General features: G+C 39.1%; 1 protein-coding gene across 1 annotated transcript; it reads left to right on the plus strand.

Annotated features, from left to right (window-relative positions):
• The first annotated feature begins 3,165 nt into the window (after positions 1 to 3,165).
• Positions 3,166 to 24,126, plus strand: ATP6AP2 (ATPase H+ transporting accessory protein 2). The gene is made up of 9 exons (XM_017672277.3): positions 3,166 to 3,375; positions 9,988 to 10,118; positions 11,734 to 11,865; positions 16,192 to 16,287; positions 16,441 to 16,578; positions 17,471 to 17,524; positions 18,453 to 18,602; positions 19,428 to 19,547; positions 23,071 to 24,126. Exons 1-9 carry the CDS (start codon positions 3,336 to 3,338, stop codon positions 23,263 to 23,265), a joined length of 1,056 nt encoding a protein of 351 aa, XP_017527766.1. The 5' UTR covers positions 3,166 to 3,335; the 3' UTR covers positions 23,266 to 24,126.
• Positions 24,127 to 27,866: the final 3,740 nt, after the last annotated feature.

Consider the following 27,866-nt stretch of genomic DNA (forward strand, 5'->3'; position numbering starts at 1 on the left):
GTGACCCTACCTTCAGGAGCTGGCAAGGGATCTGCTCCAAGGGAGCAGGAGTTAAATGAGCTTCCCTTTCGTCTCTCTGTTCTTCCTTGCTCTCTGCTGTCTGCACACCTGCTAACATTTGTTTCTACTCTCGCGTAAATGAATTCCTTCCTTAACTACACTCGTCAGACCTGCTTGAGAATTGTTTCTCGTTCAGAGTCAAGAACCCTCCCTGTCCAGGTTGAGGTTTCTCCTAGTGCTTCACCCAGTGCACAGGGAGAGACCTCCCCAGACGCAGCTGCCCTGCAGCAATTAGACAGCAATTAGATTATGGGTTTGGGAGGAAGGCCACAGAGGTACAGTGGCTTTCTCATCACATCGTATCAAGTGTATGTACTATCGACAGGGTTTGTCACTGTTGATGTTGACTTTGATCACCTGGCTGAGGTAGTGTTTGTCAGGCTTCTCTACTGTGAAGTTACTCTCTCTCTCCACCTCCCTTCTGTATTTTATATATGTGCCTTTTGAAAATAAATTCTTAATTTTAATTGAGTAGGCGATGCCTGGTCTGGGGTGCATGATTTTGGCTTCCGCAAGGCTCCCAGATGGCTGACTGGCAGGGAACAGGCCACCTCACCATGCTCTCTGGTATCACTCAAAACTTACTGTGGGAATGAATGGGAGGGGTGGCAATGGAGGGGCCAGCGTTAGGGAAGCAAACTGAATTATATATTTTTTAAATCTTAAATCTGGACCTCTCCTTTCGAAATTCAAAAGCCAAGAATTTGACATCTTTGTTTTCTGGTTTTTCTCTGAGTCCTGCCCTCAGGGCAGTGGATGACTGGAGTTGATGATTTGGCCTGGGAGGAGAGGTGTGGCAGGGGAGGAGGCATCTTTTAGGCTACCATGGTTCATTACTTCAAATATTATCCCGTCACACACATATTCAACTCTGAATGCTTCAATGGAAAAGTTAACTGCACATCACTAGTTGTTTACTGAACACTAAAGACTGAATCAGAAGGGCTGCATTCATAAAGCAGAACTGCTGACAATTCAGAATGTGACCTTGAGTACATATGCCCTCCTCCAACGTTTCAATCTCTCCATCTATGAAACAAGGGGAAGGCTTCCTACAGTGTTTATCTTACTGAATTCCAAGGATATAAGAAGCAGCAATGCCCCTTTGAGACCTCAGAGGAAAACAGGCCTTAGATTTAAAGGATAAGCTATTCGTCCTTAGCTCAAAAAAAGATGCTGTTTCTCAAGACATAGATTATGAAAGATTTTGAGATGTTGAGGTTTCCTTGGGGGGAAGAGGAAGTGGAGGGACTTACTCTATGTTCCAGTCTATTTATAAATCTTTTGGTTTTCTTCAAATTAAAAGAAGTAAGAATGTCCTGGAACTCTTATAACAACAGAAAAATCCACTCCTTTCTGTTTCTTTAGGCTGGAAGGAAGTGCAGGAGCTCTGCTCAACTTTCAGCTGATGCTGCTAAATAAGGTTTATTTAGACAAGCTCTTTCAGGGCCTTTGGTCTAGAACCTATTCTAGGATATGCAGCAAGATGGACAAAGAATGAAATTTTAGTTGATGTGAAGAGAAATGACTCCATCATGCTTATAAGCAAATTTCCGGAAGATGTTTAAATCCTTGTTGATATTTATTTTTCAAGCCAGTCATTTTAGTGTTGATGTTCTGGAAATTAACTGCTTTAGACACTTTTTATTATCTACATTCATTTCACATTCCTAATGGAAAACTATCCCTTCCCCTTGCAGATTTCCTTAAAGTCACATTTGTGCAAATTCTCCTCTGAAAGAATGTAAATTCAAGCATCATGAGCTTCCTGAAATTGAGTGAGGAAATCCAGATTCCAGTACCTAAACTGAGGGTAGCTTTGGTAAGCATAGTGGGTTCCAGAACATTCAAATCTGAATATTCAGGCAGTGTCTGTCTAGGTCCAGTTTTCAGTTTAGCAAGTTTTTCTGAGTATAAACTTAAGAGGTCCACTACCTGAAAAACTCCTGGGGTTCACTGCTTTCAACCCACTCTCCTTTTTTCTCCCTCAGTTAATCCCAAGAAGAAAATGGAGACTGGGAACTGAGGAAACAGGGCATTTTCCCCACTTCGTACCAGACGAAGTGTAGTTCTTTGATGTAAATTTCAACATCCTCAATGCACATGTCTCTGAAATTTTTAGCTCTACGTGCCCCCTCCCTCATGAACCTCTTCAGTGGTTAAAGTAAACAGCTAATGCTCAACCTGAAGACTTTCTCCCTGCCACACCTTACAGTTTTTTGCTACCTGGAAGAACCTCCTTATCTCCTATTTTTGCTATTGAAACTATATCCATCTTCCAAGGTCAGCGGCTAGAGCATCATTTTCTGACTGCAGATGCCACACTGTGTCACTTCTTGCCTCATATCATAGGCAAGAAACTATGAGATGTGGGGAGGATCCTGGTCTAATTAGTACGTCTAGCTCTCACATAACACTGAGTGAATGGGTGAAGGAAGTAATTAACTAACGTTCCTGTCCCATCATTCCTGGGATCACAAAGTCTTAGGAGGGAGGGTTGCCAGATTTAGCAAATCAAAATACAGGATAAGTTAAAGTTGAATTTCAGGTAAACAACGAATACGTTTTAGCATAAAATGTGTGTCTCATGAAATATTCACGACGTATTTATGCTAAAACGTATTCGTTGTTTACCTGAAATTCATATTTAACTGGGTATCCTATATTTCTATCTGGCACCCCTACTTGGGGGCAAGGGTTCCCCCAGGCGCCTGGCTTCCCCCGCAGCAGGTTCTCAACATCTGTGTAATTGTTAGAGTGAAAACCAAACCAGCCCCGCCGCGTCCACAGCTGCACCCGTAAGGGGGCGGAGCCACGCGGAGAAAAAACACAAACACCCCAATTGGAGACCTCACTAGAGATTGGCCTAAGAGGGAGGCTGGCCCACCCGGTGGGCTCTCCAAACCCCTTGACAGGCCCCGTCATCCCCCGCCCGAATCACCAGCCCCACACTCTATCTCGTGACCCGTCGTCATGGACCCGGGGGGCAGGACTGCCCGGCTCTTCAATCGCTGCCTACCATTGGCAGGGCTTGCCATCCATCGCGTTAGGCTACGCCCATTAGGCTGACGTTTCCCAGGCTACGTCTCTCCCGCAGGCCGCGGCGTAGCTGGCGATTGGTAGAGAAGGCGGCAGCTGCCCCAGCTAGGCGACGACGGGGTGGGCTCAGGGAGTCAGGACGTGCCCGAGAGTGTCACCTCTCGCGCTGCGGTGGTCGCTCGCGTCCCGCGAGGTTGTTCGGTGTCTCCCTGCACTGCTGCGGCCGCCGCGGAACTATGGCTGTGCTCCTTATGCTCCTGCCCTTGTTGGTGGCGGGTGAGAACCCGGAGGGCGGGCGGGGCGCACTCCGAGAGGCCGTGAGCCGCGGGGCTGGTGGGTCGGGGGCGACCGCGGGTGGGCTGCAGCGGGGCGGTGTCGCAGTGCGGGCAACCAGCCTTGGCCTCGCCCCAGCCGCCTCCCTCTCGGCCTTATCTGCGGGCAGACCTGTGGCGGCGCGGCCTGCGGGGCTGGGCTGCGTGGGGGCCACCTGAGCTGGCCTCCACCCTCCGCCCCTTTGAGGAAGGCGCGTCCACAGGTCATGCCACCGTCCTCCGGTCAATCCGACCTCTTCCAGCTCGGGCGGCACGGAGATGCATTTCTCAATTAACCGCTGAAGCGTCGCCCTCTGCGAAGAAGGGAAACTAGACTTCTTAGCTGCCACCAGCTGCTGTGTTTTTTTGCATTTTCTGAGTGTCTTCGTTTCTGACGGTTGTCATCAGTAACTGGTGAAGTCCCCTCCTCCCTCATATGTTTCAGGATATAAAAGTTGGAGGTGGAGTAATTGTTGTATGATTATTTCTAAAGGTGAATTCGAAGTACCTCTCAATAGTCATAGTTCCCAATTTTAAGGATTTGGAAACTAAGATGTGAGTCATGTTTGTCCGGTCACGTGTTAAATAAATGGTAGCTTGCTCAGTGGAACCTAAGTTTCCTAGTATTCAGCGAGGGGAGTGCAAGGCAGCTAATATTTGGCCTTTTACTGTGTATCATGTCATTTAATTTTACAGCAGTTCTTAGAAGAGAGTATCACCCTCCTTTACAGAGTGATCAAGCCTAAATAACACATGCGTAGTAAGCAGCAAAGTTAGTCTGAACCCAGATAAGCTGGCTCCAAAGCATGGGCATTTTCCAGTGTGTGTGGGGGGGTGGGGGGCACAGGTCATGAAAACGCTACTACAGTGTGAGAATATGGGAATGGGGGCTGGGATCCGGTACTGGCAAAGGCCACCAAGAGACCAAGTTGAGAACAACTTGGAGGAATGGGGACTGTATTCCCCAGGGTCTCAGTGTAAAACCTATAGGTTAAAAATCTTTAGGAGGCCTGTGTATCCGCTCTGTGAGGCTCTGGGAGCACCCACTTTTGGAATGGTGGTTTAATTCTGTGAGGGGGTATAGACCACTGACCTTGAAATCTGCAGATTTTCTCCATCCCTGGAGGAGCCCAGAGTTGTGTGTTGATGATCCTTCACTTACTTTCATGCCTCCAAGTTGTAGGGTTGTTTTGTCCCTTTCATTTCTGTTTCTGGCTCTGGAGAGGTCATTCTGAGCTATCTAGTAAGTTACTTTGGGGAAATTTTCTAATTTAATTTTTTAAGTTCAGTTTTTAGAATTTAGAAATCTTCCCTTTGATTCCATCACTTAACTAAACATCTGTTGAAATTCCATGTTTTGATGCTATGACTGGTATTATTTTGGTTTAGGGTTTTTTGTTTGTTTTTGGTCTGAGGTCTAATTGCTTTTGCACATCGTTTGAATCTGTTTTACTCTAGGATAGTCTAGTTCATACAGGCCAAGAATCTGATCCTGTTAACTTCTGCATTGCTTGCTTTTGTCAGATGAGGCTAAATTACTGTTCTCCACAATGACTAAATGTAATTTACTGGGAAACATCTTTAAGAGATCTGACTTCTCGATTGGAGGAAAAAACATAAGTCCTTTAAAGCAGTATTACTAACTTAGAGAGAGACTAGAGGAAGGGAACCAGGTTTATGAATACCATGTCATGAAGAATATTGGAAAAAATTCAGATGTTTAGCCTGGAGGGAAGAGGCCAATGGCAGACACATGAAATTTGAAGAGATGTCATGTATACATCCCTCGATTTGCTCACTGATGCCTCAGAGGTCAACAGTAGGACCTACTTTTCACTTCTTGATTCTATCCACCATTCATTGATCACTGCATAGTGTGGTGGCTGTCCCCAAAGGGAAGGATACTTACCATCCAGCCTACACTGAGGAGGCTGAGGGAAATTTCCCTGGTTGGGGTGGGTGGTTGGAGGGGGGGAAGAAAAGGCATTTTAGACAGAATAGCATGTGCAAAAGCACAAAGGTGTGAGTGCAAAAGAGCAGATCGTTTGGTGGGACCAGGATGTATAGAGGTTAAGCTGGGGAGACCATAGAAGTAATGTTGGTGAGGTGCCTTGTATGTTATGTTCTGGGTTTTTGTCTCAGAGGCTTTGGGCAGTGAGTGAAGATGATTACACTGCTGAGTGGATGAACAGACCTGTATTTTGAAAAGGTGATAGGAAGGCTGATGGATTGGAGAGCAGCATGACCAGTCATAAAGAAGCCAGTTCTAGCAAACCTGGGGAGGACCTGAAGAGTGTGCACTGGACATGGAGGGGAAGGATTCGTGAGAAAATAAGAAAAAATGATCGACAGAATTCAGTGGTTGATTAACTGTGGTGCTGAGGATTTAAAGACGACCAGTTGGAGCAGCTGGTAGGTGGTGGTATCATCTAACAGAGAATACAGGAGGAGCCTGTGGAAAGATAGTGAATTCTGAAAATGTTGAACCATAAGACTTAGAAGGAAAATGCTCAGTTGGCTTTTGGGTCTAAGGCTCAGGGGAAGTCTAGGCTGAAAATAAACATCCAGGAGCCATCACTGTTCTTGGTGTTTGTGACCATAGGAGTAGATGGGCTCAGCCAGGGACAAGGATGCAGAGTAGGAAAGCTGTAAGGGTCAGGAAAGGAGCCTTCAGCCCTCCAAAGTGGAGTATGCCAGGTGATCTCTTGGGATGCCAGAAGAATATACTAGAACTTCTATTTATATCTACTTTCTTTGTCATCTTTTTTTGAATAGTAATGGTCAGATAGTTTGAAGACTGTCTGTCAATCTGTGTTTGATATTTTCCTGTGATTAACTTGGGAAGAATACGTAGGTATCCCATCCTTCTTTAAAATTTCTATTTATGTGTGCTTTGAAATATATTACAATTATATAATCTATTATACTATAAGTGTATGCTTTTATAAATGTATATTGGGGTATGCTACTTTCAAATTTTGTACTGAAAGGGTTGAAATCTAAAAAGTTTGGGTGACACCACTTTAAATGACAGAAAGGGAAGGAAACTGAGGTGAAGCAGCCAGAGGAAAACCAGGGGTGCTGGCATCATGAGGGCCAAGGCAGGACATTTTTAAGGAGGTAGTTGCCAGTATCAGGTGCTTTGGGATGTTAAATAAAGGAAGGGCTGAAGATTGTCCTTTGGATCTGGTGAATAGTTTCAGTGGTGTGGTGGGGTTAGAAGCTGGGGGTTAAGTAGTAACTGTGAGTTGGAGTAGAAGCAGTGGGTGGCTACCAGGAGTCTTCTACTGAAGGAAAGCATTGGCTGGTAGAGGCTGTATGACCAAAGGAGGTTTTTTTTGTGGTTTCAATTTTAGAACAGGAGCACCCTAAGTGTATTTTTGTGCTGAAGTGAAAGAGCCAGTTAAGAGGGGGACATTGGTACTACATAAGGTGTGGCTTCCTTCATTCACTAACTCAACAGGTGTTTATTGAGCACCAATATGTCAGGCACTGTTCTCAGCCCTAGGGATATGGAAGTCCCTGGCTTCATGGATCTTATATTCTACAGGGCCAGCTTTTTATGCCTATAGCCATATAGCCCCTTAACTCCTGATATGTTTTCTGTCCCAGAACAGTGGCTTAATAAACATTGAATGAATACTTCAGCAGGTGAATGAATGAAGGTCCCTAAGAAGGCTGAACCATAGGATTATTTTAGACTGGAGGAAGAACATCTCTGTCCTCCTCTGGAGGGAGAGGAGATAAGGATAGGGGCTTGTGGAGATAAATTTGTGGTGGGGAGAGGAAGCTGGTAGCAGGAGGAATTCCTCTGCTTTCTCTTGAAGCTGGAGATGAGGTTATCTGGTGAGACTGAGTCAGGAGTGATAATACAGGACTCTGAACAAAACTGGGAAGCCCATTTCAGTTCAGTATGAGGAAAAGCTTCGAAGGATTAGAATGTCGGGACAGTGGAGATGATTGCTGGCAGGTGTGATGTTGGCAAGTTGTGGTAGTGGTGCCCTTCAGGTATGGGATGGGCGACCTTGTCAGCCATCCCGGAGATGTCTGTTAAGCAGCGGTTTCTTGGTGTAGGAGAACATGATTGTGAGGTTTCCTATAGCTCCAGGCTCCTAAAGGGCTGTGTGCAGGCACAGAAATGGAATGTAACTACAGAGTTGAGGCAGACTAATTTAATTTATAGCTTTCTGTGCTGGGGTTGAGTGAGTAGGGCCGGTCTCAAGATGGGGCTATCTCTAGATCCAAATACGGTTCTTTAAATGTGCACAGTACTTGGGAAGTATAGGTCTCTTGCTGCCCCGTTTTCCTTAGAGTTGGCAATAACTACTACTTTGGTGAACCAGGATGTCTATCAGTTACAAATGGCCAGTCCATTCTGCTAAGATTTTTTTGTCTGCCTTTGGCTAGAACAATTGGGAAATTCCTGCTCTGGTGGCTATGTTGAATTGAAACTCATAACTCTTCATGTTGTATCAGCACCATCCTGAGGCCTTTTATTTACAGTCAATACTGCAACACCAAAACATTTACTTCCAACTTTATTCCCATACCTGTAAGTGATACTTTCCTTAGGTCAAGAAAATAACAGTGATGCTTTATTAAAGTCTAATTTTCCCATCATAGGGAGGCATGGCCAAGATTTGTTTTGGACTTGTCGCTAATCTTTTCATAGGACTCTGAAAGTTTCCATTAGCTATTTGTCTTTTGTAAGCTAGACATCACTGGGTTAACACATCATGGCTGAAGAGGCCAAATACCTCATCCTCAGCCTTGGAGGGCTTACAAAACAGTTACTTTCATCTCCTCCTTCCCCTTGTAACCCCAGGCTCCATACCCCTAGACTAGTTGCATTATTCTTACAAAATACCTTTTCCAGGCCTCTTGTTATATCTATTGGAAATACTGTTTCCTGGATTTTTTTTCTAAAGTCTAAAGTGTTTTATATTCTGACTGGTAACATGGGCCCCGTCCCCCCATTCGACAGTCCTCATTTCACTAGGTTTGCCTATGGGATGTCAGGAAAGATATGCTCTCTCCCTTTTTTTTTTAATTGAGATATAATTGACATACAACATTATTTTGGTTTCAGGTAGACAGCATCATAGATTCAGTATTTGTAAACATTGCAAAATGGTCATTACAACAAGGCTAGTTAACATCATCACCATATGTAGTTATACAAATCTTTTTATTTGTGATGAGAACTTTTAAGATCTCTGTTAGAAACTTTCAAATATGTGATACCAGTATTATTAAGGGACAAGAGCTTCTATATAGCTGTGAACAAGTTAGGATGACACACTTTTTTAAACTTGATTCTAGTGGAATAATGATTGTCATTATTCTCAAATGATGGGATTTTTAAGAATGATAGTTTACTTAAATGTATTTGTCAAAATGTAATTGGCCTGCCAAGTTTATATGTTTAATGTTCATCATCAATAATTAAAATGATGATAAATTAGGGTTTCTCATGCTTACCTTTTGAGGGTTTTTTTTGGATAGTATATAAGGACTATGGCAAAAAGCACTATAAAAATAGTAATAAACAGGAAAAAATCATACTAAATACTCATCTACTCGAAAATTTGCATTCACAAATAGCATATAAGAATGTGAACATGCTAATCTCACACAGATGGAAGAATTTATTCTGTGTCTATTTGGACATTTTTAAAAAGTTTTCTGAGTGACTACATGCCCAATGCGTGTTAAAAAGTTTTAAAATGGAGGCTGTTATTGCTGTTTTAGAACATTTTGAACAAGCAAAAAGTTGAGTCAAAAGCTGAGCTTCCAAAGCAGATGCTCCATTTATTGAATTTCCAATAATAAATTTCACCTTTTGAGTTGAGAAAAAAATAACATTGTTTTTCTTTACCGGTGGCTTTTTGCAAATTATACAAATGAACAAACCATTTCTAACTTGAGGGATGCTCTACTGTCATAAATGAAAAGTACACAACTTCATTTTAGAATACTCATTATAATCTCTACTGATAACTCCATTCTCTGGTCCACTAGCACTATTCTTTACTCCAAGAAGGAAAAAATGAAACAATATATATTTAGCAGATGGTGTCTTGCTCTCTCCCTTTTAAGATAGGCTAACCTGCTACACTTTTAGAGTGAAATACTAGGAATTTTATGAATTTGCATTTTGAAGAGAGGGTCGATGGTAGAGACAATTTAGAGATTTTAGGTTTCTTTTTTTCCTTTTTAGTCTGTGCCAGGGTTTTGGGTTTTTGCTTTTTAAATTCTGGAGAAGTGCCATTTCTAATTCTTGCCAAATTGCCACATGCCCCCATGTAAGGACTGTCCATAGGAAGGTGTCTAGATCATTAGGGTGATCCTGTGTCGTGGCTGTCCCTTTGTTACAGCAGAACATACGGATTTAAGTTCTTAGGGTGATACTTTGAAGAAGAATTGTTGATGTTTAGGATTTAACATTTTGTCCAATAATATTTAGTGTGCTAGGTCAGTGGAGAGTGGAGAAACATTTTGCATTTAATAATTCTCAACATGAGTTCAAAAGATTTATGATGCTGATCATTCATTTACTAATCTGTTTTCTTCTCAGGTGCTTTGGGAAATGAGTTTAGTATATTAAGATCACCAGGATCTGTTGTTTTCCGAAATGGAAATTGGCCTATACCAGGAGAGCGCATCCCAGATGTGGCTGCTTTGTCCATGGGCTTCTCTGTGAAAGAAGTATGTGTATTTTTTTTTTTAATTTGGAGCTACTTTTTAAAGCATTTTTGTTGATTTCTGCTAATAGCCTAAGAAAGCAACAGGTAAACGTAGGTATATTTGGTACAGATTACAAAAGTTACAGAAGCTCATTTGTGGTAAGGAGATTGGAATAAGTGTTTCAAGCTTGGCTTATGAAACCAAATCATTATAAATCATTAGCCATGTAATAGATTATTCATAGTAGTGATATTCTTTGTATTACAAGAGAATGCATCTGCCCTGCTATTAATAGGATGTATAACTTTATTTTTTCAGTACTCCTGATAGATTTGTGTCTTAGTTTAGGTTGCTCTAACAATGTACCATAGACTAGGTGGTTTATAAACAACAGAAATTTACTTCTTACAGTTCTGGAGGCTGGAAGTCCAAGATCAGGGTGTCAGCATGGTCAGGTTCTAGTGAGAGTCCTCCTCCAGATAGTAGCCCACTGACTTCTTGTTGTATCCTGGCATGGTGGAGAGAGGGTGAGAGCTCTGGGGTCCCTTTTATAATTATCTCCCAAAGGCCCCATCTCCTAATACCATCACTTTGGGGGGTTAATTGGTGGGGGACACAAATGTTGAGTCCATTGCAGTTTGTTATGAATGATCAAATGTATATGTTCATTTTACTGCCTTTAGGAAAATAGTGTGGTCACTAACTGTGGAGTAGCCTAGGACCTTGGTTTCCCACAATTAAGCCATAACTGTTGTAGTAGCTGGCTGCTTATGTGATGTAGTGGAGGGGGCCTTGATGCAGTCACTATGAGCAATCTGAAGTTAAGGACTAGAGGAAAGGAGGTGTGGTTTGCTCTGTCTTCCTATCATTATCTCCTCCCACTTTATAAGTTTGGGGCTTTTGACGTGGTCTCTAGATATCATCAGCACTCAAAGGAACTTTCCTCCTAGCTCCTGATTGCCCTTAGAACCAGAAGCAATGTATGGGAACTGCTTCTCTGCTGGGCCCATGGGTCTAGCCCCTGAGCTCCTTGTGGGAACATGACTGGGTGTTCACACTTAAGGATGAAATTTTTACCTGATTCTTTATAAACTTAAATTTGACTACAAAGGGCTGTCACAATAACCTTTAGAAATTATTAATAAATTAAGATGAGTTCCTTTCAGCAGGAATTTTATTTATAAAGAGCATGCTTAGTCTTAAAAGAATGTTTTAATGACAGTCTTGCTATGTCATTATGAAAGAGAAATAGAAGGATAAGTGATGCAGTAGATAAGGGCAAGCAGTGATGTGGGGAAAGAAAATGTCCATGATTACATGAAGAAGAGAATATAATCTGGAATTTGAAAAGTACCTATATTTTTACTTCCCCGTTTTTTTCCACAAAAGATTTGGGATGATTTTTTATACTTTATTTTTTCAAGTCTGTTGAAGTTTAAGAAAATGAAGAAGGTAGAAATCAGCATCCTCAACTAGGAGATTGCAGCTACTACTGCCTTTAGTATGTTTGCACTCCCTGTGAATTTTCATTGCCAGTGTCATCCCAGAGCCCCTTAACTCTGCTTCTTGGATGTTATTGGGGAAACAGTTTCCTGAGTTGATAAGTAAGCACCACTTCATACTTGTCAATGTTTAGGATCTTCCTTGGCCGGGACTTGCAGTGGGTAACCTCTTCCATCGTCCTCGGGCCACCGTTATGGTGCTGGTGAAGGGAGTGGACAAACTCACTCTACCCCCAGGCAATGTCATTTCGTACCCTTTGGAGAATGTGAGTATTTATTTTAAAAAATTAAAGGGATGAATTTTTAATTTTGTCTTGTAAGCTGTCATTATGAATTGTGTTCTAAGCACACTTCTCTTGTCTTTACATTTTCTTGGGCACTATCTTTGTGACCTTCCCTTCCAAATTTTACCTCATTTTTGCCTAAGGAGGAGACTGGAGGCAATTTTGTTGACTCACTGATTCTTTCCTTGGCCTTTCAGGCCATATAGCTGACTGAGCTGTTGTGAGAGGCCTGCCTTCTACTGCAAGCATCTAGAAGTTACCAGAATATTTTTACATGTATGACTAAACTTGGAAGCAAGGAAAGGATACACACAGGTGCCAAATACATATAGAAAACTCAAAAGCCACAGTGGTGAGCAGGAGCTAAAGCTGGAATTGTGTTCCCTGAAGAAAGCCAGGGGCTGTAAAATGCCGTCTTGTTCTTGAAAGGGGGGCTAGTAAAACCCCAGCTGCTCCAGGGCTACAGAGGAGCTGGCTTACTGCCCCTGGCTGTGGGGCCCAGAGTCTTGTAAGAGAAATCAGAACTACAGGCTTTTGGTGTGCTCCAAATTCACATGACTCACCTTATACAGACTCCACCACAGCCCAGGGCTCCTTTGGTATAAAAAAAAAAATTGAAGATGAGTCAAATTTACAAAGCACCTGAAGGAAAAAATGCTATGAGTCAGCAGGTGCAACAAACAGAATTCATCCCCCGAGAACCTACAGGTAAGAGACCAGTCTCACAAAATTTGAAAATACATTAAAATTGTGAAAGAGTTAAAGTAAGGGATGGAAACTATGAGGAAGTTGAAGACATTTTTGATAATGTGGTGCTTTCATTGATACTTCTAAATACTTCATAATTTATATTGTAATTTCTTTAACCCATGAGTTATTTAGAAGTGTTTAATGCGTGAGTTCTTCTTAAATAATTTTTAATATTTCAATTTCTAATTTCATTGCCTTGTAAGACCAGTCTGTATGATGATTTGGGGGGAATTTTTTCAGACTTTGCTGTGGTCTAGTATAGATTATTTACAAGCACACATGACATGCTTACAAAAAATTGACCATGTACTAGGCCAGAAGGCAAATGTTAACAAATAATAAAGAATCAGTGTCATATAAACCACCCTGTCTGATTACAGTACAGTTAAATCTGAAAACAATAACAAAATGATAACCTTAAAAGTATGTTTGGAGGGGTAGGGGGATGGGCAAAATAGGTGAGGGGGATTCAGAGGTACTGCTAGTCATAAATAAGTCACTGGGATGTACATACAGTACAGTATAATAGGGAATATAGTCAGTAATATTGTAATAAACTTGTATGGTGAAAGTTGGTAACTAGACTTAGTATAGTGAGCATTTTGTAAGATATATATAAATGTTGAATGACTTGTACACACCTGAAACTAATAAAACATATGTCAACTATACATCCATAAAAATAAGTATGTATGTATTTGGAAATGATAAAAACAAACAAAAGATAGGACTCCTCAGGCTTAAAGCAGACCTAGACATGGTGAAAATGAAGAACCATCAAGGACACTGAAAATCTTAAAAGCTATCAGAGAAAAGACATTGTCATTACAAAGGAATGAGAGTAGAATGATAGCAGATTTCTCATCATTGCCATTAGGTACCAGAAAAGCAAGAAGGGAAAAGCAGCGATGCATAGAATATTGTTTCTGTAGTCATAATAAGGAAGTGATATGAATCTGATGAAAATTAGGGTATAACTACTGGGAGGGTGGAGAGAGAGAAACAGAGTGTTATGTGGGCAGGAGCTGGGGTTGTGGTTGGTGATGTGGGAGAGCTAAACCCTAATTTTCTATAACAGGTGATAAATTGATAATGCCTAAAATTGAAAAATTAAGATGTAGTAATGGAAAAATTATTTAGAGATGATAGGAAAAGGAAAGAGAATTTGCAAGTGAGGGCCTCAGAGGAATGGGAAATGAGGGGAGGGAGGGGCAAACTTACTTTTTATAAAAAGTCTTATAAAAAGAATTATTTGTCTCTTTAAACCATGTGTGTCTATCTCTTTTTTCCTATATAACTCTTGAAAAAATTATTTAAGTCAATAAGAAAAGATAATTAAAATAGATGTACTCTTAAATAACTCATGGGTTGAGGAGAAAATCACAGTGGAAATTTTGAAATTATTTGGAACTGAATGTCAGTGAATGTACCATATATAAATAAAATTGTGGGTGCAGCTACAGTGGTAAGAAAAGGAAAATTTATAGCCTTAACTGCACATATTAGACAATTTAAAATACTGGAAATTAATGAGCTAAAAAAGCCCAAAGAATTTCAGAGTAAATGGGAGGAAGGGCAAATAAAAATCAAAAGGCAGATTAAAAGAATTTTTTAAGCTTCTCAGGGATTATTTATTAAATATGTGATTATGTGATTTCTATGAAAATCATTGTGGAAGATCCCTTTAAAATAAGTATATATAAAAATCCAAAGTGCATTTAAGATTTTTCATTAGCATACAATCCAAAACTAAACATTTAAAAAAGACCAGCTTCATTTTACATATGAGACTGAAAAAAGCTCTTGTTACTGCTTGACCCTGATTGACTGCTCCTAATACTTTTTCTGGTAGTAGGTGGTGAATGAGACATAAGACTCAAAGGCCAAAAACCCACAGAATGTAAAAAAAAAGTAGTATGTCTTATAAGACCCCCCCCAATGAGGCTTCTCTTTGATTAGCTGTTTTCATTAGCATTTCAAGTCATATAGATACAGAAATTCCATTTCCTCCAGGACAAACATGCATGTCCTTATAATGCTGTGGAAGAAACCAATCAGATTTTAAGCAGCTGTGCTTTTCCTTTTTTGAGTTTAGAAGTCTATATACTTTTTTCTTTGCTTTCACAGTTTGGTGCTTTTGGATTCAATAGCTTCTCCAATTTGATTGCTAGGGATGTGTTACCTTTAGTCTTCAACTTTCCTGACACAGTGCCCTTTCACCTGGTGAAATTAGGCGGGAGAGCTTGTTACCTGCTCTCAAATTCCCTCCAAAGCCGGAGGCGGCAAATTGAGTGATGGCAAATGGAGGGGGCACTTGTGGCTGACTCGGGCCCTGTAACACGATGCTTTTGCAAACTTGAACTCTCTTCCCCCTTCAGCTACGCATTATTTTAAGAGAATTTTGCAAAGAGTTGATCCATATCTTGAATAAGAAAGACAATTGCATTTCACAGTATCATGAAATTGATAAACTTACTTTTGATGCTGGGATTTCATCAGTAAGAGTTATTACTCACATTTATTTCTGCCTGTACCATGTTAGCATTAATGTGCTACTTATAATGTGAACCTTTTAATGGTAAAGGGAATTACTGAAAAAAAAATCACTGTAGAAATCTCCATTAAAACAAAAACACTACTAGAATACTGCTTGTTTTAATACAGTAATGTTTAAAATAAAACGATGTTTTGAAAGGAAGAGTTACCATAATTTATTTTTTAAAATAATATGGGGCAAAAATAGATGTATAGGGGTAGAAGTCAGACTTTTGATTACCCTTGGGGATGGAGGGAGTGGGTAGGGAGCCTTTAGGGTGCTAATAATGTTCTGTCTTGATCTGGTTGGGTTATAGGAGCATATCCATTTGCAAATATTCCTTGAGCTATTACCCCAAGATTTGTGCATTGTACTATGTTACACTTTAATAAAAAATAAAGGAAAAGGTAGATTTAACCATAATTGGTTATTTCAGTTTAATAATACCATCATGTAGTCCCAAGATAAAGGCTGCAAAATTCTTGTGACATTACTTGCTGCCTTATCTAAGACTTCAGTCTATCTGAAGACAAACCCTAAATCTTATCAAACATTTTTAAAATTTTGAAATGAAAAATGAGGTCTGTTTTTCCTTCAGTTAAATTCAGTTCTTTAAATTCTTCTGACCTCCTCCTAAATGCAAGTTAATTCTTTCTTGTAGCATATACATTCATTGTGGCATGTTTAATCAATATTGAAACCAAATGTATTGCTCCTTAAAAGTATATGAGTGACCGCCAGAAAATGGTGGTTTGTGCAAGATACTGTTGTGTTCCTCATATTTGCAAGTTAGTTTCCATTTAGGCACACTGGGAGGTTAAAACTCCTTGGCCCACTAAGGGGCTGTTGAATCTTCCCTGCCCTCAAAAGGGCTTGTGCTTGGATATTATTTGGGGCTTCTGATTTTCCATAGAAAAATGCTGGTGTCTTTAGGCTCTTTTATAAAAAAAAAAAATGATCTGAATGATTTTTCTTCCCACTTTGGTTCAGATAATAATTAAAGTTTTACTCTTAAATTTCAGGCAGTTCCTTTTAGTCTTGACAGCATTGCAAATTCCATTCACTCCTTATTTTCTGAAGAAACTCCTGTAGTTTTGCAGCTGGCTCCCAGTGAGGAAGTAAGTGGTACAGTTTTTATTTAAGATACTTTAAAATATAAGTTTTAGTTATTTAATGGCAATTTAAAACAAATTTTGTGAAAAATGTTGTCAGACCTCTATATTGGAATTAATCTGTAGAGGGAGTAACAAAATTCTGGATTGTTCTTTCAGAGAGTGTATATGGTCGGGAAGGCAAACTCAGTTTTTGAAGATCTCTCAGTAACATTAAGACAGCTCCGCAATCGCCTGTTTCAAGAAAACTCTGTTCTCAATTCACTTCCTGTCAATTCTCTGAGCAGGAACAATGAAGTAAGTAGTACAGTTAATGAATGAAGAAATGAATGTCATTACTAATCTCCCATTTCTTATGCTCCTGACTTTAGAGCAAACTTGAAATTTTAGAAAATGGTAAGTTTTACAAATTTACTGCCTGGAGTAGATCTCTTTCTTTCCTCTAGTGTAGTTTTTTCATGAATCTCAGGAATAAACTGACTCTTTTTATGAGATGAGCTGTGGTAAACAGTATTACATTGTAGTGTAAGGGTTGTCACCAGTTAATTCAGACAGGCCAGAAATCACAGTAACTCCTCAGTGGGTTGGTGGAGCTGTGTCGATCTGGTCCTGTGAGAGCCATTATCCACTGCCACTTCTGATGTGGTACCTCATTTTTCTAATTCATTCTCGACAGAACAGTGGAGGGAGCCACCTCTACTTTAGACTTCTGTCAGCTTTACTGCCTGCTTGTGTATCCTCTTAGCCACATGGCATGCCACCTTTGTGGCAGCCTTCCCTCTTGACCTAACTACAATGACTGGGACCACCATCCTCTATTCTCTGACATAGAATATGTTGAAGGGATGTGAGCAAACGGGGCCATTGGCAGGACCTCATTGCAGTGCGCCAGAATATTGTGATTCCAAGGGAAAACCACTTTAGAGCTTGGATGCTTTATCAGTTTTATGAAAAATAGAGCTATTGAGTGGTAGTCATTGTGCTGGGGAATGACTGTCACCTTTTTGTTAGGAAATAATGTTTATATGCATTTTCAATTAAAATGAACCTACCAAGTGGAGGACAATTGTTGAATAAATTAACTTATGTGCGTAACATTTGTAATGTAATGTCCTATGCCTTGATAAATGGCAATACACACCTCAGAAGCTTCATTTAAGTGATACTCATTTCTTTCTGCTCTCTGCAGGTTGATCTGCTCTTTCTTTCTGAACTGCAGGTGCTACATGATATTTCAAGTTTGGTAAGTAGGCTACTCTTATAGTTCCACTTATTTTGGTTCCAAAAGACATTTCTAGAGAATCCTGAAAGATAGTGAAAACAACTGAAAAGTTTGATTAAGTATGCTCTGGATTCATGATCCCATGGAGGCTGAGAAATTAGTGGTGGTGTTGGGCATTTTGAACTCATCTCATTTTACAGTCAAATTACTTTTCATTTCTGCTTTTAGGAGAGACAGTAAGTATATCCTCCAAGAACACAGGCCTGGGAGTAAGGCCATCCTGGCTATAGTCCTGACTTGGTTGTTGATTTCTTGCCAGACATTAAAACTTAATTTTATGTCTCTATCTTTGGATCTAAAATAGAAATAATAGTTTGGTCTAATAGTGCTGTCAGCCAAGTTAGGAAGGAATAAATATGCCTGCAGTGTATTCTTTTTCTTGGAGAATGATTTTTTAAAAAACCTCTCCTGTGACTGAAATAGAAAAACTTACCTGTGTGCTACCTTCTGAAGCTATTACCTAAACTTTTTCAGCAGGGTTGGTTTGGGAGTCTGGAAGTGTAGTCCCAGGGGGTGGCCAGGTGGTCTGGGAGGGCATATGGGAGGTACCTGCTCTCTGAGCACTGATGGCTCATGCTTTCCTAGGGTCAAACTCTTCCAACTGTCTGTTCTTTTACACCCTGGTCTATATATGTAGTTTTAAAACTAAGGCATTTTTAAGAGAGTTTTCATTAAATATTCAGTTTTGTAACTGCTCCTGAAAATGAGATTTGTATTGGAGGTATCAGAAACTCTCATTTAAACCAGTCCCATTTGCCACCATTTTAGACTATTTGTAAATTGTGGTGTATTGGTCTGGTTGTTTTCAGCCTGCATGATTTAGGTATAAAACTTCAACTGGCTGTGTTTGACATTACTTTGTCTACATCTTTTTGTTTGTTCTCCTAAGTTGTCTCGACATAAGCATCTAGCCAAAGATCATTCTCCTGACTTATATTCGCTGGAGCTGGCAGGTTTGGATGAAATTGGGAAACATTATGGGGAAGACTCTGAACAATTCAGAGATGCTTCTAAGATCCTTGTTGATGCTCTGCAGAAGGTAAATTATCAATGGGGTATGAGAGGTCAGAGTATGACCATTTTACCTTTAGCCCGTTAATGGAAAAATCTGCTTAGTGAAATACTATTGAAATATTTCCTTCTTTGGAGAACCTCTAATTTTAGTGACCAAGGGTAGAGTAAGTCAAAGGTGTATGTTGGGACATCTCTATCTCATGCTGGCAGAAGTAGCATAGGAAATGACCAGTAATTCCAGCACAATACTTTTTCCTTTTTTTTATTGTGATAAAAATATACATAAAATTTACCATCTTAACCATTTTTTAGTATACAGTTCTATGGCGTTAAGTACATTCACATTGTTTTGCAACTGTCACCACCATCCATTGTCAAAACTTTAATCTTCCCTAAACTGAAACTCTGTCCCTATTAAACCTATGAAATAATCCAAGGAGAACACTTAGCACAGTACCAGTCATTGAGTTGATACATAATAAATGCTAGTTTTCCTCTGCCTTTTAAGTTATTCACCTGAAAATCTTCAGTGAGGCTTCATAGTTAAATCTTTGTTGATATTTGTGATTAACCAGAGACCACTTAGGAAGATTTCATTCCTAAATTCCCTGCCCCCAATTTGCCAACACATTTAGTCTCTTAATTTTATTTTGGAGCATTGAATATATGTTGAAGATAAATACTTTTCTATTTTAACATAATCACAACCTTTGAGACTTGCGTATCTTAAGACACAGTGTATTTCATGAGCCAATAGGTAAGTTTATGTTCTTTTGGGTGCACAGCAGCTTTACAAATAATTTTGAAAAATATGTATTTGAGATTCATAGTAATGTCAGTAACTCTTCAGTTTGCAGATGACATGTACAACCTTTATGGTGGGAATGCAGTGGTAGAGTTAGTGACTGTCAGATCATTCGACACATCCCTTGTAAGGAAGACAAGGACTATCCTTGAGGCAAAATTGGAGGTGAGTATACTTTTAGACCCTGCTGTAAAATTATAAAGTTAGCTTTTAAAAAAACCCACTAAGTCCTGTATCATTTATGGGCAGCCAGTAATTCTGAAAAACAAATATCAAAACACAGGTTTCTTATTCACAGGTATAGGTATGTGTGTTTTGCCAGTGAGGCTCAGTTCTTTCAGGTTGTAATTAGATAATGCAAGAATTTGAGTTAGGAATAAAAGTAACTGTCAAAACCAATAAGATAATTCAAATATTGCTATGCCAAAGAGATGTGAGAAGTTAATGCGGAGGACTGCTTTTCCAGGAGGTACATTGTGTGGCACAGTCCCTCCTTTTTCAGGAGCCACGTGCACAGTCTTTATAATTTGATTCTTCCATTTTCTGGTCTGGATCTTGCTTTGATTTTAAGCATTTAGAATGTCACAGGCAAGGATCCAGCCATAGTAAAACATGTGTGTGTACATGCACATAGAGAAGAGCAGTAGCATGGGTACTTGAACACGTTGTGTGGCCAAGAACATCATTTAAGGTTGGCTTCATTGCTTGGAGCAGTTAGTTACCCAGTCATTTGTAGGTACTCCCCTTTGGACGCATTTGCAGCCCCTACCCTGCTCAGGTTTTCTGATCGCAGTGTGGAACTTAGAGCAAGATGGTCAAAGGTAATGCCTGCTCAAGATACCCTAGACCTGGTGGGTTGAGATTACCTCGTTCTAAATTGGAGTAGAAGGACCTGTTGAACACAGTGACAGTATGGCAGGCTACACAGCCTGGAAATTTTTCTCACTGTAGAGCATCTGGAAATGCTGGATAAAAAATAAACCTCTCTTTGAGTGCATAGTTTAGTTCTCAAGAAAGTAAGGGAAATTCTTAAGGAGCAAATAAAGAGGAACTTGAAAACTGTAGTAAGCAGGCTGTCCTGGGGACATTCCCAGTTGGGTTACCTAGAGCCTGGAAACAAGGCCTTTGGTTCTCTGAACATGGTTGGTTGGGACTGATACCTCCCTCTAAAGCTGGGACCCTGGAAGGGCTGTGCCTGTAGGGGAGAAGGTAGATGAGAAAACAGCCTGCCCCCCAGACAGGTCACTTGGGCTCTGTGTAGTCGGTATCTGTTAAGGGTGGGAATGTCTTGTACAGAATTCTTAACCCCAGAATCATCTTTGTATAGGTTGGCACTCAAATTTATACTACCTACAAGTTCTAAGAAGCCCCAGTCCAAGAAAGTAACACAAACTCTGGTCCCAGGCTGGTGCAGCAGGAGTAAATGTAAAACCTCTCTGGCAGGACACACTCGCCCTATAAGCCATGATGGAGGCGGATCCTCAGAGCTACAGTCTCCCCAGTTGTGAACTGAGAACATTGTAAAACCGGTCTGCAATGTAGCTAAAGTGTTAATTAGAATTAGACCCCCCAAAACTTAAAGTAATAGAAAGTGGGTAATGGCTGTAAAGTAATGATTTAAACTGATTAAAGAAGTAAGACAGGAGTCAAATAACAAAAAAAAGAACAAGATACTTTTTTAAAGGGCAGATTTGAATTTAACAAGAGACCTTTTAAGTACTACATTCTTTTCACCATTGTCCATGTTAGGCCTGCTAGTTTTACGTGAAGTGATACCCAAGAGAAGTATAACAGTTTGAAGAAGGTACCCTTGTTTCGGAACTTTGATAAACAGTTTTGCAGAGGTGAATTCTCTGAGATATTAGGTAGAATTTATGAATCAGCCTCTTTAATGGATAAATTGAGTTTATTAAACAATAGCTTCTGAAATTATTGCATATGGTGAGGGGCAAAAATCAGGTGGTATCATTGGATTTTCTTTACCTGCAAGGTAGTGAAATAACATTTGACATATGGAATCTAAAATCTGAGATTTATTTTTTGTTAAACCTAATAGACTGAAACACTTCGAGATGGGAGGTTGGTACCAGGCATTCCTTGGAATCCCATCATGCCTGGACCTCCAGCCTCTTTAATCATTCTATGCGCAGTGTGTGCCCCTCACCTCTGTGCTAACAGGTTCGCCTACCTCACAGAGAAAGAGGCCTTCAGCTTGAAGCTTCTTTTTAGGGTGATGAGAATGTCCTAAATTAGATGGTGGTGAGGGCTGTGCATTCTGTAAAAATAATAAAATTTACTGAATCATATACTTAAAATGAGTGGGGAGAAAGAATCCATTTAACAAAAAAAAAAGAAAGAAAGAAAGAAATCTTCAAGGGTGAAATCCTTTAATGTTTGCCTTTTTCTCTAAGCTCCCCACAGGTCTGTGTACCCATCCTCTCCTCCAATTGAAATCACAGCCTTCCTTTAGTTTAGTTTAAGGAGAGTGTCCAGAGGTTCAGGAAACATTTGCATGCTCACAACATGCCGGGTGCTGGGGCTGTGGGGGTTACCTTCTCTTCTCCATCCTCACTGCCAGGCCCCTGGCCCTCCTTACTCCCACCCCACTAACTCATCTCCCTGCTTCCCAGCCTGATCTTCCCAGATCCATCCTACAGATGGTCATCAAGGTTTTCTTCTTAAGACAAACTTTGTCATGTCACCCACTTCCTGTTTGAAACTTGTCAGTTGCTTCTCAGTGCCCACAGGCTCAAGGACAGATTCTTCATAGCTTCTCTGCCTCTAGCTTCATCTTCTGCTATTTTTTTATTTTCTGTTCTCTAGCCAGAATGAACTAAGTTTCCCGAAATATGCCTTTGGCAGAGGGATTGCATTTCTCAGACAAGGCCTTTGCACAGGCCTGGACTCACCTCCACCCCACCTAGGACCAACAGGATGAAGATGTGGTTGACTGAACCATGTTTTGTTTTCCTCTTTAAAATGAAAAAAAAAATTTTTTAGTGGATTATACATAAGTATATAGCATATATGATACCACTTAATTTAAAAACTAAAAATAATTCTAGCACTAAATAACCGAAGAGAACACTTGTTCCTCTGAAGCTCTGTCTTAACCCTCTACTCTCCCCAGCTGGAGGTAACTGCTGTCCTGAATATTATGTTAATCATTCCCTTGCTTTTCTAAACTTAATGTTGTTTGGTTTTGCCTGCATTTGAGTTTTGTATAAATGGAATTACACTCTAAGGCATTTTTCTGTGTTCTCTGCTCGGCATTGTTCTTAAGAGCCACACCGGCTGCTAAACATGGCTGTAGTCTGGTTCGTTCACTGCTGTGTGTTCCACTGTACAAATGTGCCAGTTATCTGTTCTGCTGATGGATGTCCTTGTACATGTCTCTTGGTACACAAATACAAGTTTTCCCTAGGGTATAAACTTGCTGGATCACATGTTGTGCATATTTTCAACTTTATTGGTATCACCAGATTTTCTCACTCAGGTGCACCAGTTTATACTTCTACCGCCTGGGTGCCTGTCTTCTCCAGGAAGCCTCCCTTATTGGTTCCTCCCAGTATCAGCAGTTCTCACTGCCACTGTGAATAACTGTTACATAAATGAACCATAGCTACTAAGTGGGGATAATTTACTATCTTAACATTCTTTCCTCTTGATTTCCTTTTCTTTATTGTAGAAGAACCCGTCAAGTCCCTATAACCTTGCATATAAGTATAATTTTGAGTATTCAGTGGTTTTCAACTTGGTACTTTGGATAATGATCGCTTTGGCCTTGGCTGTGATTATCACCTCTTACAATATTTGGAACATGGATCCTGGATATGATAGCATCATTTACAGGATGACAAACCAGAAGATTCGAATGGATTGAACTTTCCTTATGCCAAACTTAGAAAAGGGGTTTGGAAATTGGCTGTTTTGTTAAAATAAATCTTTTAGTGTAAAGTACACTTTAAATTTATAAAGAAGAAAATTTTGTTCTCTATTTTGTGTGTGCCTGTGATGTTCTTTTAGAGTAACTTATAGTATTGATGTGAACTGATTCCTATGATACAGATTCTGTAATATGCTCAAATATTATGATATAACCATTTAATATGATTTCATTCCATTCAATATTTGGAAATATGCACTGAAATAAATGTAAAACACTTAGAATAGTTTGTGTTATTTATGTTGGGAAAATGCACTGAATTTTATTAGAAAACTTATGAATGCTTAACAACTTCCTTACATAGCACAGGTAAAAATGATATTTGGGCTGTTAGATAATATGAACCATTGTAAATGTCTTAATTTGATGTAAATATATGAAACAAAAGAAAAAAGTTTTTAACTTTCAGCAGCTCTAAACTATGAATGTGTTTATACAGTCATTTAGATTTGGAACTCATCTGACTGACAGACAGTAGCTGTTGAACCTCTTCTAAAAGTTTGGTAATCTGAATGGTCTAGTCTGGATATTAAAAATACTACACTGATGTAAGGGGAAACTAGCTTTGTGGAGTTAAAGATGCTTGTAATTACGCACACAAAAGCAAATATTTGGGGACATCTTGGGGCTTGAATATAAAATCTTTCTTTCAGTAACTTCTCTCCCTGTGTAAGTTACTATGGTTTGTGGTGCAGTGTTATTCTATAGAATATTAAGTGGAAGTACATGCTCCCTACTTTTCATGTGGAAGTGGACCAATGTCTATAAAGAGTGACAAATAAAGTCATTGATTCCAAATTTGTGTCATTTCAATACTAATATATTTTACATTGTAATAACTAGACAGGGTTTTATTTAATCAGAATTGGCTGTTTTGTTACACATGCTGTTTTTTTAACATTTGTTTATTCTCACTGCCTCCTGAGATTCTATACCAAGACAAGACATTTCAATGACCATTCTTGTTACTGAATTGATACAGAGTATGTGATAAACTCATACTAGACTTAAGTAGGAAAGGCTTAAATTTCCTTATAGCATTTTAAAAGGTGGATAAGCAACTGATAAGTCAGGATATGATGGACTAGATAAGGTAAAAGCTTAAAGGTTATTTCTTAAAAGACTTACATATTAAAATTTTAAATTTCATGATCACATAGCAAAATTATTTTGGTATGTGAGTTGTGCTGCTCTGCCCCCTAGGAACCTTACTCGGGTTACTATTAGCTGTTTCTACCTCTTTGGAAAGCTCACCAAATCACTTATAAGTAACATTGACATTGGCAGATTTGAGAAGATGGAATCTATTTAGTTGTGTTTTCTACCATTTAATGCAAGATATTCTTGACAATTACAGTGTTAAATATCCATAAAGTGGAATAAATTTTTGTTTTCATTTTGCTTCTCACTTAACTATAAATAAATGAAGCAGACAATCAAATCAGCTCCACAAGGAAGAAAAACTACATTCCAAAATCACTCAACTATTCTCCTCCACTGCTATCCCTGCCAAGTTTATGGGCATTAAGGATGTTTTCAGCTGCCTAGCCCAAAACACTGCCTCCCCCCAACCCCCACCCCATGAAACTTGACAGGGCATTACATTTGGGGATCAGGAATATATAATGCTGCAGAGTGATTAAAATCCATTTTCCTTTCACAAGTTTCTTATATAAACATCACCATAGATTATTATGATTATATATGAAGTAAGCCAATGCCTTTGAATTTAAAATTGATGAGACTAAGTTCTAAAGAAAAAATTTACATGACAGCACTAATCCTTATAGGGTAAATGCATGAGCACCCTTCTATCTATGTTAGGCAGAAAGCAATTAATTAAAATAAATGTTCTGCCAAGATTATTATACCTGTTATACTGATGATTTGCTCTTAAATTAAGTCTAATTTGTTCAGGAACATAAATCACTGTGTTGAGTTTTGTGGGAGAGGTAGGAAAGCCAGACTGATAGCAGACCATTCCATTGACATTAAAAGAGAAAATTCAATCACTTTATATCTAAGTGGTGGAATATTCCAGATTTATAAAATATCTGAGATTCTATGTGTGTAGATACTAATTCTTTTAGGATTGTATAGAATCCATTTTTCTTTTCTTTGGCTATGTCTTTTTTGAAAGAATGATATTCTGAATACATTTTCATCGGTACCAAATAATGTAGAAGCCATAAATGTACTTTTTAATGGATGATCAAGCCAACAATTTCCAAGGGACATAAGAACTGAGATTTTACAAGCCTACTGAATCACGCAGTGGCATTAAGCCCACTAATCTTGGGCCTAAGCCAAGTTTGTAGCCTTTTTGTGACTGACTATGCACTGGCTTCTTGAAAAGAACAGCTGCATGCAAAAATCCTCAACAAAATACTAGCAAACAATTTAGAAATACACTGAGAGGATCATTCACCACAAACCACATGAGATTTATTCCAGGGATGCAAGGATGGTTTAATATCCACAAATCAATCAATGTGATACACATTAATGAAAAGAAGGATAAAAACATACGATCATCTCAATAGATGCTGAAAATGCATTTGACAAAATTAAACATCCATTCAAGATAAAGATTTTCAATAAAGTGGGTATAGAGGGAACATATCTATACCTTTATATCTATATAATAAAGGCCATACACAACAAACCTACAATTAACATCATGGACAATGATGAAAAGCTGAAAGCTTTCCTCTAGGATCAGGAACAAGGCAAGAATGCTCACTTTCACCACTTTTATTCAACATAGTACTGGAGGTGCTGGCCATGGCAATCAGATGAGAAAATGAGATAAAAACGCATCCAAATTGCTAAGGAAGAAGTAATACTCTATTTGCAGATGACATGATGCTCCATATAGAAAACCCTAAAGACTCCACCAAAAATCTTAGAATAAATGGAGTCAATAAAGTTGCAGGATACAAAATCAATATACAGAAATCTGTTGTGTTTCTATATACTTAATAATGAAAGCAAAAAGAAATTAAAACGATCCTATTTATAACTGTATCAAAAAGAATCATATACCTAGGAATAAGTCTAACCGAGGATGTGAAAGACCTTTACTCTGAAAACTGTAAAACATTGATGAAAGAAACTGAAGATGATACAAATGAGTGGAAAGATGCTGTGCTCATGGACTTTAAGAATTAATATTGTTAAATGTCCATATCACCCAAAGCAATCTACGGATTCAATGCAATACCTATCAAAATACCAATGGCGTTTTTTACAGAACTAGAACAAATTATCCTAAAATTTGTATGGAACCACTAAAAAGGCCCTTAATAGCCAAAGCAATCTCCCAAACAAAGGTGGTGGCAAATGCTTCCTGATTTCAAACTGTACTATAAAGCTATAGTAAACAAAGCAGTATAGTCCTGGCACAAAAATAGACATGAATCAATGAAACAAAATAGCCCAGAAATTCACACTTAGATGGTCAATTAATCAATGACAAAGGAGGCAAGAATATACAATGGGGAAAAGATAATCTTTTCAATAAATGTTGTTGTGAAAACTGGACCACCTTCTTACACCATATGCAAAAATAAGCTCAAAATGGATTAAAGACCTAAATGTAAGACCTGAAACCATCAAACTCCTCAAAGAAAACAGGCAGTAAACTCTTGGACATTAGCCTCAGCAATTTTTTTCTGGATATGCCTCCCTAGACAATGGAAACAAAAGCCAAAAGAAACAAATGGGACTACATCAAACTAAAAATCTGCTTTCTGTACAGCAAAGGAAACCAACAAAATGAAAGGCAACCTACTGAATGGGAGAATATATTTGCAAGTGATATATCTGATAAAGGACTAATATCCAAAATATATAAAGAACTCAGAACACCAAAACAAAAATCCAATTAAAAAATTGGCAGAGGCTCTAAATAGAAATTTTTCCAAAGACATGCAGATAGCCAATAGACATATGAAAAGATCCTCAACATCACTCATCATCGGGGAAATGCAAATCAAAACCACAATGAGATAATCACCTCACATCTGTCAGAATGACTAGTATCAAAAAGACAAGAAATAATGTGTTGACAAGGAAAGAGAACTCTCATGGTAAGAATATAAACTGGTGCATCCACTAGAGAAAACAATATAAAGGTTCCTTAAAGAACAGCTTTCTCTTTTCCCCCATTAATTTATTAATTCTGTTATTTATATCATCATGAACTCATGGATATTTGTTTTGCTCTCTGTGTTATAATCCACTACTATCACTTGTTGTTCAGCTTGGCCACTGGGAGCCCTTTTAGTTGATGTCCTTTTGACATATTCCCATCATTTTTTGAGCACTTGTTTACTTTCTTGCACCACTTGACATTTATGGAGTCAGTTTTCAAGTTAACCACCAGCATACCTTTGTCTGATGGGGAGAAAGACAGACAGGGTGTGGGGGAGCAGGTAAGGAAAGAGAAAGTGGTATCAGCTGGAGCATGTAAATATACATAACGTGGTGAAGGAATTAGGGGTGGCTCTTCCTGTTCTTGTTGCCTGGAAAGATAA

Source organism: Manis javanica, chromosome X, assembly GCF_040802235.1.
Source record: "Manis javanica isolate MJ-LG chromosome X, MJ_LKY, whole genome shotgun sequence".
Lineage (NCBI taxonomy): Eukaryota > Metazoa > Chordata > Mammalia > Pholidota > Manidae > Manis > Manis javanica.

Excerpts from the sequence above, each read along its gene's own strand:
- ATP6AP2 (XM_017672277.3), top strand. The coding sequence starts at position 3,336 with ATGGCTGTGCTCCTTATGCTCCTGCCCTTGTTGGTGGCGG. Across the intron at positions 10,119-11,733 it reads TGGGCTTCTCTGTGAAAGAA|GATCTTCCTTGGCCGGGACT; the intron begins GTATGTGTATTT and ends GTCAATGTTTAG. Across the intron at positions 11,866-16,191 it reads TTTCGTACCCTTTGGAGAAT|GCAGTTCCTTTTAGTCTTGA; the intron begins GTGAGTATTTAT and ends CTTAAATTTCAG.